Consider the following 15,519-nt stretch of genomic DNA (forward strand, 5'->3'; position numbering starts at 1 on the left):
TGGACTTCTTTTTCCTTGTAACTTGGTTCATCAAGTGTTAACTTCAGCACTGAGGACAGAAGTATTTCGTCAAAATCTGTTACACTTAAGAGTCTGAGCCAATGATATAGAGAGAGCTATTAGTCAACGTTCTCGTTGCTTCTGCGTCCGTCAATTTGATGCCAAAAGCACATCAGTATTAGAATAAGGTTTTGTAGCCAATGCTTCTCAACCTACGTCTTTAACAAATAAAAAGCCGCTGATTAATATCAGTGAGCCCGCAATATCCCATAAATATTGGTCAGAGGATTCTTTGGTGTAACAGCTGTCACTTTAACATCTCAATGTTAGCGCAGTTAAACGATTGCATAGGAGGCTTATTACATTTAGGACCGAACGTTATTACATTTAGGGATTTATTACATTTAGGACCAAATGTTATTACATTTAGGACTTTATTACATTTAGGACAGTTATTACATTTAGGACTTCAACACACCCTTCGGTTAAATAACGTACTAAAATTGTCAAAAAGAAGTTAAATTAGTGTTTCCTCGGAACCGAAGATCAGCCCTCGGAAATGAATGAACATAGAGCCAGCGTCAAAACTTATTCGGAACCTGTTTTCTCCAAACAATTTGTATCTTGATCTGAATTTACGGAACAAACACCTTTAGACACCCATTTCCATTCAATTCTGTCGTATTCCCTTGAGTGAAATGGTCACCTTTTCCCTTCCTATCTTCCTATCTTCTATCTATTTATTTCGCTAAGAAATATAATTTTTTGGAAGGGTTTTAAAGATGACAGCGGTTAGCGGGATAACGTCCGGTCCAAGTCCACGATGATTTTTGAGCCCCAAAGAGCACAATATTTTTTCACACTTCGAAACTGTAGATAGCACGAGCCACCTTGTTTGTTTGATTTTTATTTTATTTGGCCAAACGAATTCTAGACCAATTAGAACTAAAAAAACTAATCTAAAAATTATCTCGAGAAACCTTTGGAGTGAAATGGTACCGCCAAGAACTTGCCGCCGGCCAACTAAGATATTAATTTTAACAATTAAATTTTTCTACTAAGCTAACTTCAGCACAAGAAAAAAAAAATACACCATTTCTTTGAGACTTGGGGCATATATTTTAAAAACATCATTCACAAGAAATTTGGCCAAAACGTAAAGTCCTTTTTAATGGGACACTAATCGTGTGAAACGGAAATTTGCCGCCACTTAGCGTAGCTCCTAAACGAATGGAACATTGAATTGTCTAAAATATGACCTGTGATCGGTCCCAGTCTCACAACTTTAAAGGGCCTTCTCGTCCATTCCATTAAGTGACTACCAAAACTTTGCAATGGAAAAGTCCTGGGAACGAGAATAGCAGTCAGTCAGTCGTCGATCGTAGGCCTTAGTCTTTCAATGTCACTGAAGTAACTGGGGAAAATAATAATGCTCCTTCAAACTCTTTACGAAAAGTGGTTAAACGCGGGGAGAAGGCGCCCAGAACGTGGCAAACACTGTTGCGTCAATCTCCAAACGTATCTTCCCCTTTCTCCCCTCCCCTACTATCAATATTGTCACCATCGTTTGTTTTCTCTTTGGGAATTTTTCGCACGATAGTTAGAGATGAATGAGGAAATCAGAATAGAGTGAGTCGGTCAGGATAGCGACCACGCTAAATTTGGAATATGGAGAGAAAATAGGAAATTCAGAGTGTCATAACTAGTTTCATCCGTAGTAAGTCCGGTTTAAATGCTGGAAAGTTTCCCAGATCACGATGTTTCTTAGGGGAAGTCCATGTTCACGCTTTACTGCCGCTCGTGTTTTTCTGATCACGTTTTTTAAGGACATGTTTCAGATGCAGAACCGGAACAGTTGCTGCACCATCCCTTATTCATCGCCCACGACACCGGATTACGGATGTAATATAATATAAAGGCCAGTTTGCCGAGCAGATTTCGTGTATTTTCCCCACACCGGAGCGAAGGAACCTTCAGAGCAACAGTATGGAGAAGGACCAAATGAAAAAGAATAGCATCGTAATCTGTCTGCTAAAGAATTTTTTTGCCTTTAAAAGACACATAAAGGCGGGAAGTGGAGTCAGAAAGGTTGCAGAAAGGCATTCAAATGAAGAAGAAAGTTCCAGTCACCCGCCATCTAATTTTAAGTCAACAAGGCGGATGGGGATTTGTTCTATGATAGAGGAAGAAGACAGACACCATGGGATGGCTCTTTCAGAGTTAAGAAGTCAACTTATTCTGCGCCACACTTTAGAAAAAGTGGGACTGCTGTAAATGGACTCAACTTGGAAGATCTCAAATGTACATTGATCAAATTCAACACATAAGGCGAGATCTATAGGAGTGTTTTGTATTGAGAAGAATTTCAGACTAATAATCGATGTGTTCTCTAATAATAGTTACTGAACTTAACTTAAAGACCTCAATTTTGCTTTTGCATGCTCGGGTTAACGAGCTGTTTGTATTCCAGTACAAAGTTTGTCATGTAATATAATACTCAGCTTTTTAAATCTATTTGTTGGCATTTTCAGTTAACATTGGTCGCAGCACAGTGACTTAAAAGGAACCGTCCTGCTTGAATTGTACAATTGATTTCCCAGTTAGTGCCTTCTCTCTTTCTTCACTAATTGCATTGATGTATCAACAAAATAAAATAAAAACTTTGGTCGGTTCAAATGTACTCATTGTATTTGCTGTCGAATACTGAGCCTCTTGCTGCGAACGGCTGGATGAGACGGAGACCAAGGAGACACCAACCTAGTGTCACTATTACAACTCTTCAACTCCCATGATCGGTTAATTTCTAATTCTGCTCAGAATCGCTCCAGATTCCTTGTAGTTAGTCAAGATAATTTAAAGCTATATCACATCAAAAATGAAAAAAAAAAAGAAACCACCTTCAATAACTACAATGTTTGATCATGACGATTGCCATCATATATTTTTTGCACGTAGCTTTTACGGCGGATATCATGCTGAAATTGTGAAGAAAATTTACATGTCAAATACCAAAGATAAACCATCAGAGATAAATGAGCAAACAGACCAGTGAGCGTCAAAAATCATTCGCAAAGATTTCCGACGGACAATTCAAAGTTCATCGTAATTTTTCACAGCAGTTTTCATCGACTGTTTGGTTAATGTTTATTTTATTTCCTTGGCGACAATAGTTTAGTCATTAACGTTGACAAGCGGTCATCTTCTTTCGACCCTTTTTTTCAAAGAGCCGCAAAACTCCGAAAAAACTCACAAGCTTCCGTCTCAATTTCGTATTCGTATCACGTCCTCAAAAAATATAGGAAGATTGTTTGTCTTATTTATGTTAATTTTATCTTCCATCGTATTTTAGATTATTATTATTTTCTATTGTTTTATTTTTATTCTATATATCATCCTCTCCACTTCCTTCATATTATCATAAATGTGATGTATCATTCAGGGTATAGTCATGTTAATCAATCTCTTGACCTTTCATTTATCACTTCTGCACATGTATTCCTATTGTTTTTGTAATGGAGAAAGGAATCGATAAAAAAAAGGGGAAAACACTCTTTTTGTGATCATGCAGAACCTCTTCTTCGGGATTTTCTCGCTCCGTGGAGTTTGCCAAGGAAAAGCCCTGGGAATGACCCTATCAATCTTGCTCAACACTAATCTCGTACCCAGATTCTACCGTGTAACTGTAACTGAAATGTAACCGCTTGACCGTGAAAGGTTTGGGCACGAGACTAGGTCTGCACGTCAATTTGCTCAGGACTGGCACATATCAAAATGATTTTCATCATTTACATTTCGAGAATATTTTTAAGCCATTCATTAAGTTATTTGTTGATACCACTTACTACTTTGAGAAGGGATGGGAAAGACACGTACTCCCATCAACTAAGACGTGAATAAGGAAACTTTCAGTTGAGGGAAAACAAAACCTCGATAATCGTTGTATTCTTCTGCTTCAAGTTAGAAATTTGCTGTGTACTATGTACTTATTGATTGAGTGGGAAGGCCAGCAACAGCGATTCCTGACTTTTCGGACGGGAAAATATTTAGCTCGAGGTCATGACTTACGGAATTAGTATGAAGATAGCATTGACGCCGTCGCTGCCATTGCGTAGGGAAATAAATGGAATGCTTTGTTACTATAGGTTTATGCACAGTTGGGGTTAAATTGCGTCCACAGCCCGCATGATGTAAACGTAATCTCGTATTATCAACTGAGTTGATAACGTAAATTAACCACTGTTGAGGGTTTCATAACTGGCCTATCTACATAAGCCCTTCGTCAGAGCGAATGGAAGAATTGTGAGTTGTGTGTGTGTTTGTGGTTAGAAAATGGAGCTACGCTATTAGTGGGAACATGGTAACGAGAAAAACAATAATCTAATAAATTAGTTGCACGAAAATCGCTTTTCGTTCGAATAATTTATTCTTGTTTCTCAGCGGGAAGCTATTCTCCATGGAACAATGGATTGCTGTCATTGTTGTAATAGACGTATATAAGTAGAAATATATATTATCTCTTTGTTTGGAGTAAAAGCAGAATTGAAGGCATTGTAGAGGCCGTTCTAGCGTATGGAAGTGTAATGCAAAAGAGTACGACATCAGAATAGCGTAAAATAAAAAAAGTCGGATATGCTTACTACAGTCTTGTATTCAGCATCAAAGAAGACATCGAGAAGTTTCCTAGATATGTAAAGGAAATCGCGAAGAAAAGGCCTGGTTCCGTTCTTGAAAGACAAAAAGGAGATCTGTCGCCATTCAAAGCCATCTATTCAAAGGCCGTCTCAGGCCACAGTTTCACTATCTGCTTTGCCGCAAGTAAACTAATTAAAAAAAAGATCCACTTTACTCACGTCTTGGGTACCTCAACAAGACTCTTCCAATGGAAGCACCGAGGTTTTTCCTTTCAGATTTATCTATGAATCTTGTGACTTACAGCTAGCTTGATTTAGCAAACTGAATCATGCAAAAGAGGCTAGAGCGAACTCAAAGCTTGTGATGTTCTCAAGGTTCAAATTATATCATTGCTTCACCGTTCCGCTTGATCTTTAGATATTTTTAATATATATGTACGTGCTTCGATCCTCCCCAAGTTATTTAGGAAAAGTAAATAGTACAATAGTTGTTAAAAAAAACTTATTAGTCGTGTTTTCATCTTTAAGTAGATAAGGAAAAATTAGAAAAGTTGTCTAATGTATGTGGTATGTTAGGGGCGACAAAATGGGTATTCTTATAAATAGAATAAGCCGGAGAGATGGTAAGTTTTTGAGCTCGGTTAAGTAATAGAGTGGACGTTTTTCGCCTTGTCACGAGCGTGGGACAAGACGAAAAACATCTTTCTCTATTTCTTTACCGAGCTCAAAACTTACCATCTCTCTTAATCTATTTACAAACATAACTCTATCGACATTGCTGATCCTAACAGTATGCAGGACGCGTGTCATAAGAACTTCGTAATAGACCTCAAACTACAAACTGTGGGATTTTCAGCCATTAACATAGTCTGTCTAGTCTGAATATACTTTGAATTACTTTATACATATTAAAAGAAATTATGTCGTTATTTACATATTCCCAAAACATTGCTTTTTTTCTCTCTTGCAGTCATCCCAGCTCGAGTGCAGTCACGTGTACAATCCTCGGCTTTTGCTGTTGATCCTTTTTTATTTCCTCCGAGCCCGATTCTTCTAAAGAAAATGAGACTGCTTTCTCAAAGTCCATCTTTATCAAACTAACAAGCTTACAGTCGATGCAACCCGCGCGGAAACCTAAAAGCAACGTAAAAGACCATTGCTTATCCCTTCATCTTTCATTTCCAAACTTCCAGGAGCACTGGATGGCACACACTGAAAAAGATCTCAGTATCTTTTTCTGGTTTATAATTTGCCCTCTCGATTAGATACGATGAATTTAGTTCACGTACACAAGTGCACCGGCTCCTTCGGCCGGCGTAGAGGATCGTATGCTCTACTTTGAGCATACGCAGGAGTCGACCAGAAGCCATAAGTCAAGCCATTACGTCTGAAAACGAGGTTGTACACAACTTCGTTTTCAGGTTTTTCTTATCCCAACGGCTCTTGAAAACGATTGAATAGGTCCGGAGAGGAAAGGAGAAATATGCTATAATTACAGCCGCTATGGAGAAGTTTATGTAATACTGTGGTACTTAATGTACAGGAAGTGAATCCTAGGTCTAAATGAGTGTCAGAAATTACGTCAGAAGTTTCTGCAGAGATAAAGACAAGGTATAGGAGTAAGACAACTGGAAAATAATTTATTTACCGAACTCTTCATTTCATAAACTGTTTATGTGGTATGTATTAAAAAAAAAATTCAAAACCTTTTTAAGTTTTAAGGAGTCTTCTTCACTTTGACATCACTTGGTCACTTAACATGATCAGCGTTGAAAAAATTCAGTACATTATCTGGCAATTATGGAAAGTTTGCTAAGTTATTGGAAACATTTCACGGTCTGCAATACCAAATATGCTACAAAACAGAAAATAGGGACAACGTCTGTTACCTCGCCTCTCATAAATCGCCTCATAAAAACGTCTATAAAATAATATAACGTCTCAACAATACGCATTCGAATCTCCAATTTAAGAAGTCACACAGTTTCCAAAGGATCATTCGAAATCGACGTTTCTTTTTTGTATTTCATAGTTGTCGCATGTGTCACGACGTCAAAAGCATTTCATTCCAAGACAAAAGGTATACTGTGGAAATGGTTTAGTAAAGGTGACTACCAAGCAAGCAAGAGTACAAACTAAAGAGTTTCTAATTTAGTAATTTCCCTCTTTCGTTCACAAAAGAATACAAATGCCAGACTTTTTCGCTTTCTTCTTTCCTGCCTCGGCTCCATTTTCCTTCTCGTCCTTCTTATTTTTACCATCTTTCTCATCCTTATCCTTCTCATCTTTGTCATCTTCTTTGTCTCCGTCATTTTCGTTTTCTTCAGCTTGGTCTTCATCTTCATCTTCGTCTTCTTTAGCCCTCTCCTACAAGTACGACCAATAATAAGGTCATCAGTACTCGTGCCGTTAAAAAAAGTTACGCCACGCCTTGTTCCAGCTTAAAAATCAATCGATAAAAATTTCTGACCGCCAAACTAACCGTCAAGGATCCATTACGACCTACCCCTTCCAAAAGGAACTACGTGGAAGTTTTCACAACTGGGAAAGTTCAACTTTTCAGGCTCATTATCTGCATTTCATTTGAACGTCGAATTCTTATACACCCTTGTTTCCCTCTCAATCTTCCCCCTGCATGGGAAGATTTTCCAGGCTTAGTATCTGACTGTTCTACGTCTTTGTCACGTGAAACGACGCAATCCATGCAACTTTACGCCACTCGTGATTCGCCGCACATGATTTGCCACCCGCGATTCTGACTTCTTGTTGTTTCCAAGGTAAATGAATACTATTACCAATGAACCATTCACTTTCTCGATTCTACGGGACTAGATTACACCTGGCAACGACTAACCTTGAGAAAAAAACATAAAGAAAGGCGCAACCAACCCTCACCTTTGCTTTCTTATCCATCTTTTTCTTGTCTTTTTTATTTCCAGATTTCTTTTTATCAAGGTCATCTTCATCTCCTGTCTTTTCTTCTTTACCTTTTTTCTTCTTCTTATCCTCCGTTTTTTCTTTAACCTTTTTACCTGATAAACAGAAAACAAAATGGTGAGTTTTGGACACAGATCTAAAGGAACAGAACATTTCTCATTTGTCTAAATAATATAAAGAATAAATAAATAATATCTGAGATTTTACGCGGTAAACTCTGAATCAGAGTTAACACTGAGTCAAAAGTATCTCACTTTGATTGGTAAGAAATGATCCGAGATGACGTAAATGTTTCCTTTATTTTATCTTTCCCGCCCTAAATCTCCTCATTAGAGAAAACTGCAGGCTAAGAGGGCATGGTTAAGACAACTTTTCCCATAATCCTCTGCAACTGGCCGTTTTCAAGCGAGAGGCGACAGTTTCAAAGCTATTTCCTGTTCTGCACATCACGAAGACCTATGACTTCTTTTTCAGAATTTGTCATTCGTCATCTCTTCCATCTTTATTCGCGTTCCTTTTTGGATTTTTCTTTCAAGTTTGGTCTTTTCTATCTCACCAAACTTATATTTTCTGGTTTCCATCATGCAAAAGGCAAAAACTGACGTTTTTCACTTAAAATCGTGACGAAGTTCCAATGAGAGAATAATAGCACACTATGACCGAGAAAATATTCTTACCTTTCTTAGTATCTTTATCTTCATCTTGTTCTATGTCCTCATCATCCTCATCTTCTTCTTCTTCACTTTCCTCTTCAGTCTCTTGTCGTTTCTTAGAATCTACCTTCTTGTTTTTCTCTATTGAGTCTATTTTCTTGCCAGGCTCTTCCTCCTGTTTCTTATTTTTACTCGGTCCCTCTTGCTCCTCGTCATTCTTATCATCATCGTCATCTTCTTCTTCGTCACCTTCCTCTTCTTCAGAATCTTCTTCTTCCTCTTCTTCTTCTTCTTCGTCTTCCTTCTTTTTATCAACCTTTCCAACTTCAATTTTCTTTCCAACAACTTTAAGTTGTTCACGCTTCTCGGGCTTATTAGCCTCCTCTGTACTTTCCTCGCCCTCTTCGTCGCTATCTTCTTCTTCTTCATCAGATTCCTCGTCTTCGCCGTCTTCCTTAGAAGGAGCCTTCTCTTTCTTGTCATCTTTAGCAGCCGTTTCTACTTGCGTCTTTGTTTCTGTCGCTTTCTTTCTGTCGGAGGAATCTTCCTCTTCGCTGCCGCTTTCGTCTTCCTCTAAGTCCTCAGATTCTTCCTCAGCTTTCTTTTTACCATCTTCTTTCTTTTCCTGCTTACGACTCGAAGTTTTGTCAGCCTTTTGCTTATCATGTTGCTCATCTTCATCTTCGCTTTCAGAAATGCCAGACGAGCTTTCCGAGTGGCTTGTCCTTTTAGCTGCTTTACTCGCCTACATAGAGAAACAACATAAATCAACCGCTTACAATAAATTCATCCTCATTAAAAGATTTCATTTCCGAAAGAAACAATTGCACATGTATATCAATACCAATAAGGATATCAAAAAACTAAAAAAAAAAACCGCAATATCCTTCCGATGCTAACAAGAGTAACCAAATACCTTCGACTCTTTGCTGCCAGATATCTTTTGAATTTTGCCTTCATCTTTTCTCTTCTCCTTTTCTGCTGTTGACGGTTCAAAGAAAGTCCAAGTGAACAGGTTTGATTTAAACAACATCTCATTGCACAACATGGAGACTTAAAACCTTTGATGTGCAGTAAAGTGTCTGATAAACAAAAACCCACCTTCTCTCGATATTTGAGGTAACATAGACATGTCTAGAGGATTAACAGCCATTTTTTCATCTTTGGAAACCTCATTCTTCAAAGCCGGTAATGTTCGTAAAAGAGGAGGTAGGGCGGACTTGTTAATTGGAGGCAGAGAGCCTCCCACTGAGTTACCAAGGCTCTAAACGTTAAAAGAAAAAAGGTTCGTGAGGCCTGTACAGTACACAATAATATATGTGTAAGATCATGATCTTACACTCACATTAACTGCTATGGAAGCCTAAGCCTGTACGGCACTTTCGATCAGTGGACTGAAAAAATTTGCGTGCGAGAAACTCAACCGTTTCCTTAGCAATCACAACAACGCATTGTCGTTCGCCCCGCTCTTTCGCTGACCCTCTGCATTAAAATTTACAGTTTAAACGATTTGTGATGGTAATTCATTTGCACTCAATAAAAAAACAGTCTACAGTAGCAATCGTTAACAAAGTATTCACAAATTGATTATCTTTTGGTCACCCGTATGTATCAGTCAAAACGATACCAGAATCATCGAAAGTGATTGGTTGTGAGAAGCCCGATTTTAAACTCTAATAACTCTAATGGGACACTGTATACATCGTGCTTGTATTTAGATAGTGTAATAGAGCAGACCACGCAACGTCACCCTCATAATTGGAGAGTACACGTCATTCGCGCGCCCTGTTGTAGAATACTTGGTTTCTTTTCTTGTGTAAAGAGTCAAATGTTTAAATTCTAGTTAACAGTAATTTCAAGTATGATGTCCTGACATTTTGCCATTGTTTTGACCACCTGATTACAAAACTTCGTGCCGTCCAATTATTTCTGTAATCATACTTGCAATTGGCGAATCATACTCGCGTTTTGCAATCGTCCGAGTTTGCTAATCACTCGTCTGACTACAGGCCAAATCGGCCTCCGCACGTTCCTCTCACCATAATGTACTTATATGTCTGATGTTAACAAAGCTTCTTAAATTTTATGATGCACACTTTACCTCTAAGTTCTTCTGCCGACGTTTATTCCTCGCTGCGCCTCCTGCAGGGAAAGTGGCAGCCAGTGACGGTCCATCCACAGCATCTTGAAGACTTTTAGTTGAAGAAATGGAAGATGCAAGAATATCCTTCTCAGCCTCTGCCTCACTATCTGTACCATCACCGTTTTCAGTTGTTTTAACTGCCGCAACAAGTGTATGACACCCTCCACAAGCCACAGTTTTAACCGTAAATTGATCAAATCTAGTCACTTTTTCAAGTTTGAATAGATTGGAGAATGATTCCTCCCCCATGCCAAGTTTTCCGTGTCGTCCGTCTCCACAGGTGTAAAGGTTTCCGTGTTTTGTGACAATTGCAGTATGCGATTCACCACAGGAAACATATCGTACACATATATTTCTAAGAGAAGTCACTTGTTTAGGAGAACTGCACTCTAACAGTGAAGATCCATGACCAAGTTGACCATGGTCTCCTTGTCCAAAGGAATATAATTTTCCATTTTTTGTGACTGCTACAGTGTGATTTCCACCACATGCAACAGAGACAACCTCTTCATTTATACTAAAAAGTTTTTGTAGTTTTGATGTATTGTTAGTTTGTGACTCATCTAATCCTAGCTTGCCACTTTCATTTTCCCCACAAGTGAGCAAAGAACCATCATCTGCAGTTGAAGTAAATTAAATGTTGCCGTTATGTATGAGATAGGTTGATCCTTAGTTACATGTAGATCAACCTTTTACAACTGTTTGGAAATAACTAACCTGTCACAACAGCCATGTGATAATAGCCACAAGCCACTGACACCACTTTTCCTCTTATCTTCACTTTTGTGGGTATTGCACAACTGTCATCATCAATCTCATCACCGTGACCTATTTGTCCTTCACTGTTTGACCCCCAAGAGTACAGTTGCCCTTCTTCTGTAGAGAGGAAAACAATTAAATTTGTCTTTACAAAGTACAAGGTCTTTCCTCTATTACTTAGTCATATCAGGCAGATTGCATCACAAGTTAAAAGACTATATGTGTTTGAAAACACATGCCAGCAATTAAAAAATCAAGTCCCATATCATAACCCATCTGGTCCTGCACAAGCAATCCAATAGAAAAACATTAGAGTAGTTACAGCTGATGTGTCTCAGGCCAGATGAGTCAATGTGAGCCTGTCCAGAAAAAGCTGTCTGGCCCTGCTTCACTTGCACAGCTTTGTTGCAAAAGCATAGAGGAAAAGAGGAAAGAGGAAAAGAGTCCTGTTTTTTTGATGAACTGTGTTCTGAGTTGGAGAAATGAGGGATAAATTTTTATTACAGAATCCTTTTTGTGTTTGTTCCCCATATGCTCACCTATCAAGTCCAATTTAGGTTGAAACAAACTTTTCCAAATGTTCAACACTTATTGGTCACATGGTAAAATGCTAATTGACTAAGTTTGGTTGGGCTGGATGGGAAAATATTTGGCTCTCATTCATGGCATGCAGACCTTGCCAGCCAAATATCTCTGTCTGCCCCTCCCATTCAGTCAATAAGTACATGGTAATTAATAATTTTATGCAATAATTTTGTATAATTTATATAGCAGTCAACAATTTTAATCTTTGTTTGAGATAATTTGAAATAATCATGTGACAAATGAATTATTTCCTTATGACAGAATTACAAAAAGACTCTTACACCCCCTTAATGGCAGTGTGGAGAAGAATTTAAAAGTCTTACCAGTAACAGCAGCAGTAAAGTCTGACCCACAGGAAAGCAATGTATACTGCTGGTCAGGTAAAGACTCAATAGCTTTAGGAACTGGAGAACTCTACAAAACAAAACAAACCAAAAACTATTTCTTGCATTTCCTGATAATACCTAACTCTCAAAATAATATGATGTACCTGAATTCCACAAGTGTGCTTAATGGTGCATTTTTATCTTTGATTATAGCTTTGAATCAAAGCAGTTTTTTGTTTTGTTGTTTCAGACTAAAAGACAAACTAATATTTTGGGACCAACCAAAAGGCACAAACAGAAAATCTGCCAAAGTTTTCAGTTATAGTAATAACTGTAACTGCCCCTCTTATAAAGCAACAATGGTATCTATTAACCCCATTACAACAGCTTGTTTCTCTTGCCTTAACTTGCATAGAATGGTCACTCGGTTTGAAAGAGAACTACTCTTACTAATAATTTTATGAAAATTTTCTCAAGTATAGTTTATTCAAGGCTGACATTGCTAAATCAAGAATTTTCAAGAAATCAATGTCACTGATATTAGCCCAATATTTCCCTCCATATTGCGCTTAATTAGTGGAGTTGTTGTTACACTTCTAGGCCACAACTGCCATCTTGGTTTACTGCTTCCCTTGAGTGAAAATCTTTTAAGAATCTAACAATGACATCCTTTTTTTTTAAGCCAGTTTTAGCTTTTTTTTCAATCCTATGTCAGCTCTATTCTGTCGAAACGATGTTTTAATTTTTTTAACTTTTTCATTCCTACAGTACCACCACTGATTTAAACATTAAGGTCATGAGTATAATAAAAAATCATTGCTGAATAAAGAAGCTCTTGTTTTGCCTCATCAATATCATTGAGAAATGTACAGTAGACATTACGGAGAATATAGATCCTGATTTTTGGGTGTAAATGGTTAAGAGGTCACAAGTAAGAAGCAAGTTCTAGGGCCTTTACCTCACAGTTCCCATGACCTAGTTGTCCATCAACGCCACAACCAAAACTGTAAAGTTTTCCAGATTCTGAATGAAAAAAATCATTACTTTAGGGTTAAATGAGTAGTAATTACTTTGTATGAGGCAATATGTACTAGCTAAAGAAGAGAATTAATGTCACATCATGAGAGTTGAAGGGCTAAGTAGTGAATGTGATATTCTAGTTTTGCTATGATTAGTAAGACAAAATTTGTGCATTCAAGTTTCATTAACATTTTATGTGTAAATGAGCTGTAAACTGTGCACTGTGCACTTACAGAGCAGTACGAAGAGTAACAGTCCTGGACCCAGCTGTTTGAAGGATGATTAACTCCAAGATTAAATTTTAATCTAGGTTTCTTTAATTATTAATCCTTTGTTTAAAGGCTTTTTTTGCATAATTTTCTCTAATTTTTAGAGCAACTAATGATCAAATGCTAGACAAAAAGAAATATACTGAATTTTATCTTAAAACTTTCAAATCTGAGATAAGATTTCACCCTAAGTCTAGATTAGCTGCACCCGGATATGAACAACCCGGCCCTATTGAAAAGGGGTACAACCAAGAAAAATTCGTAAGACAATCATGAAATTTCAAAATAGTATAAACAAATGTCTCTCCTGACCAGTTGATACAATTGTGTGATTCCTTCCAGCAGCAACAAGCCTAACCTTTTCTGGTTTCAAGCCTGTAGAGAAAAGTTGGACAGCAATGATAGCACTGCCATTTCACCTTTTTTAGCATTCACAAGGGAGATGAGGTCATGAGAGTGATGGTTTCTACATTGGGAGGTCCTTGTTAGAGCAGAGTCTGGGTTTCTTTGTTCTTTTGGCAGAAAAACACTTAAATGATCTTGTGGATCTCTAACCAAAGAAGTATAGGAAGGTAACAGCAAACTTTCTGTACACTAAAAAATTGCTAAGAAGCAAGGTATGATCATTTAACATCCTATCCTAGTGGGAATGCAATACTAAAATTGTTGTGTAAACCTCTCTTGCCCGTTAGAAATCAATCTCTCTCTTAATCTAATTAGTCTGCATCCAGCACAAAAGAAAAACAAAAGAAAAATAACCACATAAAAATAGAATGAGATGAGCAAATCCAGCCCCCAAATTTCAAAGTAACTTTTCCCTCTCTATACTCTTCTTTACCTCACACCAGATTGACTAAACTCCAATGGCACCCCAGCCCCCACCCCCCCTCCAAAAAAAAAAAAAGGTACAAATACAAGATTTAGCAATGAGGTGTAAAATTCAAAAGACAGTAGTAAAGACTTAGATGTGGGAGACCTAAGGAAGGAATATGGTTGGGAGACTTTCACTATTTTTTTGCCTCTTATTATGATAATTTTTTCCTTACACTTAAATAAGAGGATGATGTAACATGTTAAATTCACCATAAATAAGAAATTGTTAACAATAAAATGACGGCTAGAAAGTTAAGACAATTATTCTAGAGTATATTTTCAGTATAAAAATAACAAACAAAAAGGAATATTGAATGCGTAGGTGATCAAGGATATTACTGTCATCATAAATGAAAAAACCCGATAAATTATTCATGTCAGAAGTAACTGTAATTAAAACACTTATTAAAATAGGTTACATTTAAGAGGCACAATACGCAAACATACAAATTCAAATAAAAATTGCACGCCGCTTTTCAATAACTCGCATCTCTAACGAGAACCGGGTTGTTTTCTCGTTATAGCTTTCAATTATGAAACTTAATAATCTCTCCTCCACTTTCGCAATGAGATCAATTTAATTACTCGAACTGTTCTGCAACTGCCACATTTCAAAATTTGTCATCCTTAATGTAATAAAACTTACGTTTGACAAGCTTTGGATTAGGAAACTGTACTGTGCTACCATGACCCAGCTGTCCCCAATCATTGCTTCCAAACGTGTAGAGCTTTCCATTTTCTGCATAATAAAGTACATTGTTACCTTGAAATCATTGTTTTCCAGTATTTTAAGGAAAGATTTCTACTTCAATCGCACAGATTGATCACTGTGTACAGCTTGTCGAATTTTAAACGCAAAAAATTAATACACTTAGAAACGGAAAAGGTGATAAGAAAGCTTAACGTAGAAAAATATATTGGTCAAGGCTACCTGTAACGACGGCGGAATGCTCGTCTCCACAAGAGAGGTGGATGACTGCATCATCGCGAATCCAAAATTTGTTGTCCAAGAAACGGCTCTTGCCAAATGTAAACACCGCGCCAGAATCTGCAGCAAAGCAAAGAAAAATTTACGATTTAAATGCAAAATGTGACACACCCCTAAATAACGATTTATCAGTTGTACAGCAGTTATGGAAAAGTTTTAACCTAACAACAAAGGGAAACTAAAAAGATAAACAAACCTGGCACATCCTCGTCGTCCGACGCCATCTTGGTTTCTACGAAAAATATCTAGTATCCAATCAGCGTGTTTCATGCGTTACTCCCGCCAAAAAAAATTCGTATAGCTCGGGAACTCTCGCGAGTTTTCGTGACACGTCG

The 15,519-nt window shown here is 37.6% G+C and overlaps 1 protein-coding gene across 2 annotated transcripts; it reads right to left on the bottom strand.

The window, feature by feature from the left end:
* Positions 1 to 6,262: 6,262 nt before the first annotated feature.
* LOC131793590 (X-linked retinitis pigmentosa GTPase regulator) lies at positions 6,263 to 15,509 on the bottom strand. Of its 2 annotated transcripts, none has more exons than XM_059111015.2 (13): positions 15,381 to 15,509; positions 15,128 to 15,244; positions 14,843 to 14,935; positions 13,636 to 13,698; positions 12,993 to 13,057; positions 12,032 to 12,122; positions 11,082 to 11,240; positions 10,323 to 10,981; positions 9,323 to 9,485; positions 9,138 to 9,199; positions 8,246 to 8,966; positions 7,527 to 7,663; positions 6,263 to 6,998 (listed from the first exon to the last, which is right to left on the bottom strand). In XM_059111015.2, the coding sequence occupies exons 1-13, from the start codon at positions 15,406 to 15,408 to the stop codon at positions 6,804 to 6,806; spliced, it is 2,553 nt and encodes an 850-aa protein (XP_058966998.2). In that variant the 5' UTR covers positions 15,409 to 15,509; the 3' UTR covers positions 6,263 to 6,803. The 2 variants fall into 2 exon arrangements, with proteins under 2 accessions (XP_058966998.2, XP_058966997.2); XM_059111014.2 differs by having other exon boundaries at positions 9,138 to 9,202.
* Positions 15,510 to 15,519: the final 10 nt, after the last annotated feature.

This window comes from Pocillopora verrucosa, chromosome 9 (genome assembly GCF_036669915.1).
Source record: "Pocillopora verrucosa isolate sample1 chromosome 9, ASM3666991v2, whole genome shotgun sequence".
Lineage (NCBI taxonomy): Eukaryota > Metazoa > Cnidaria > Anthozoa > Scleractinia > Pocilloporidae > Pocillopora > Pocillopora verrucosa.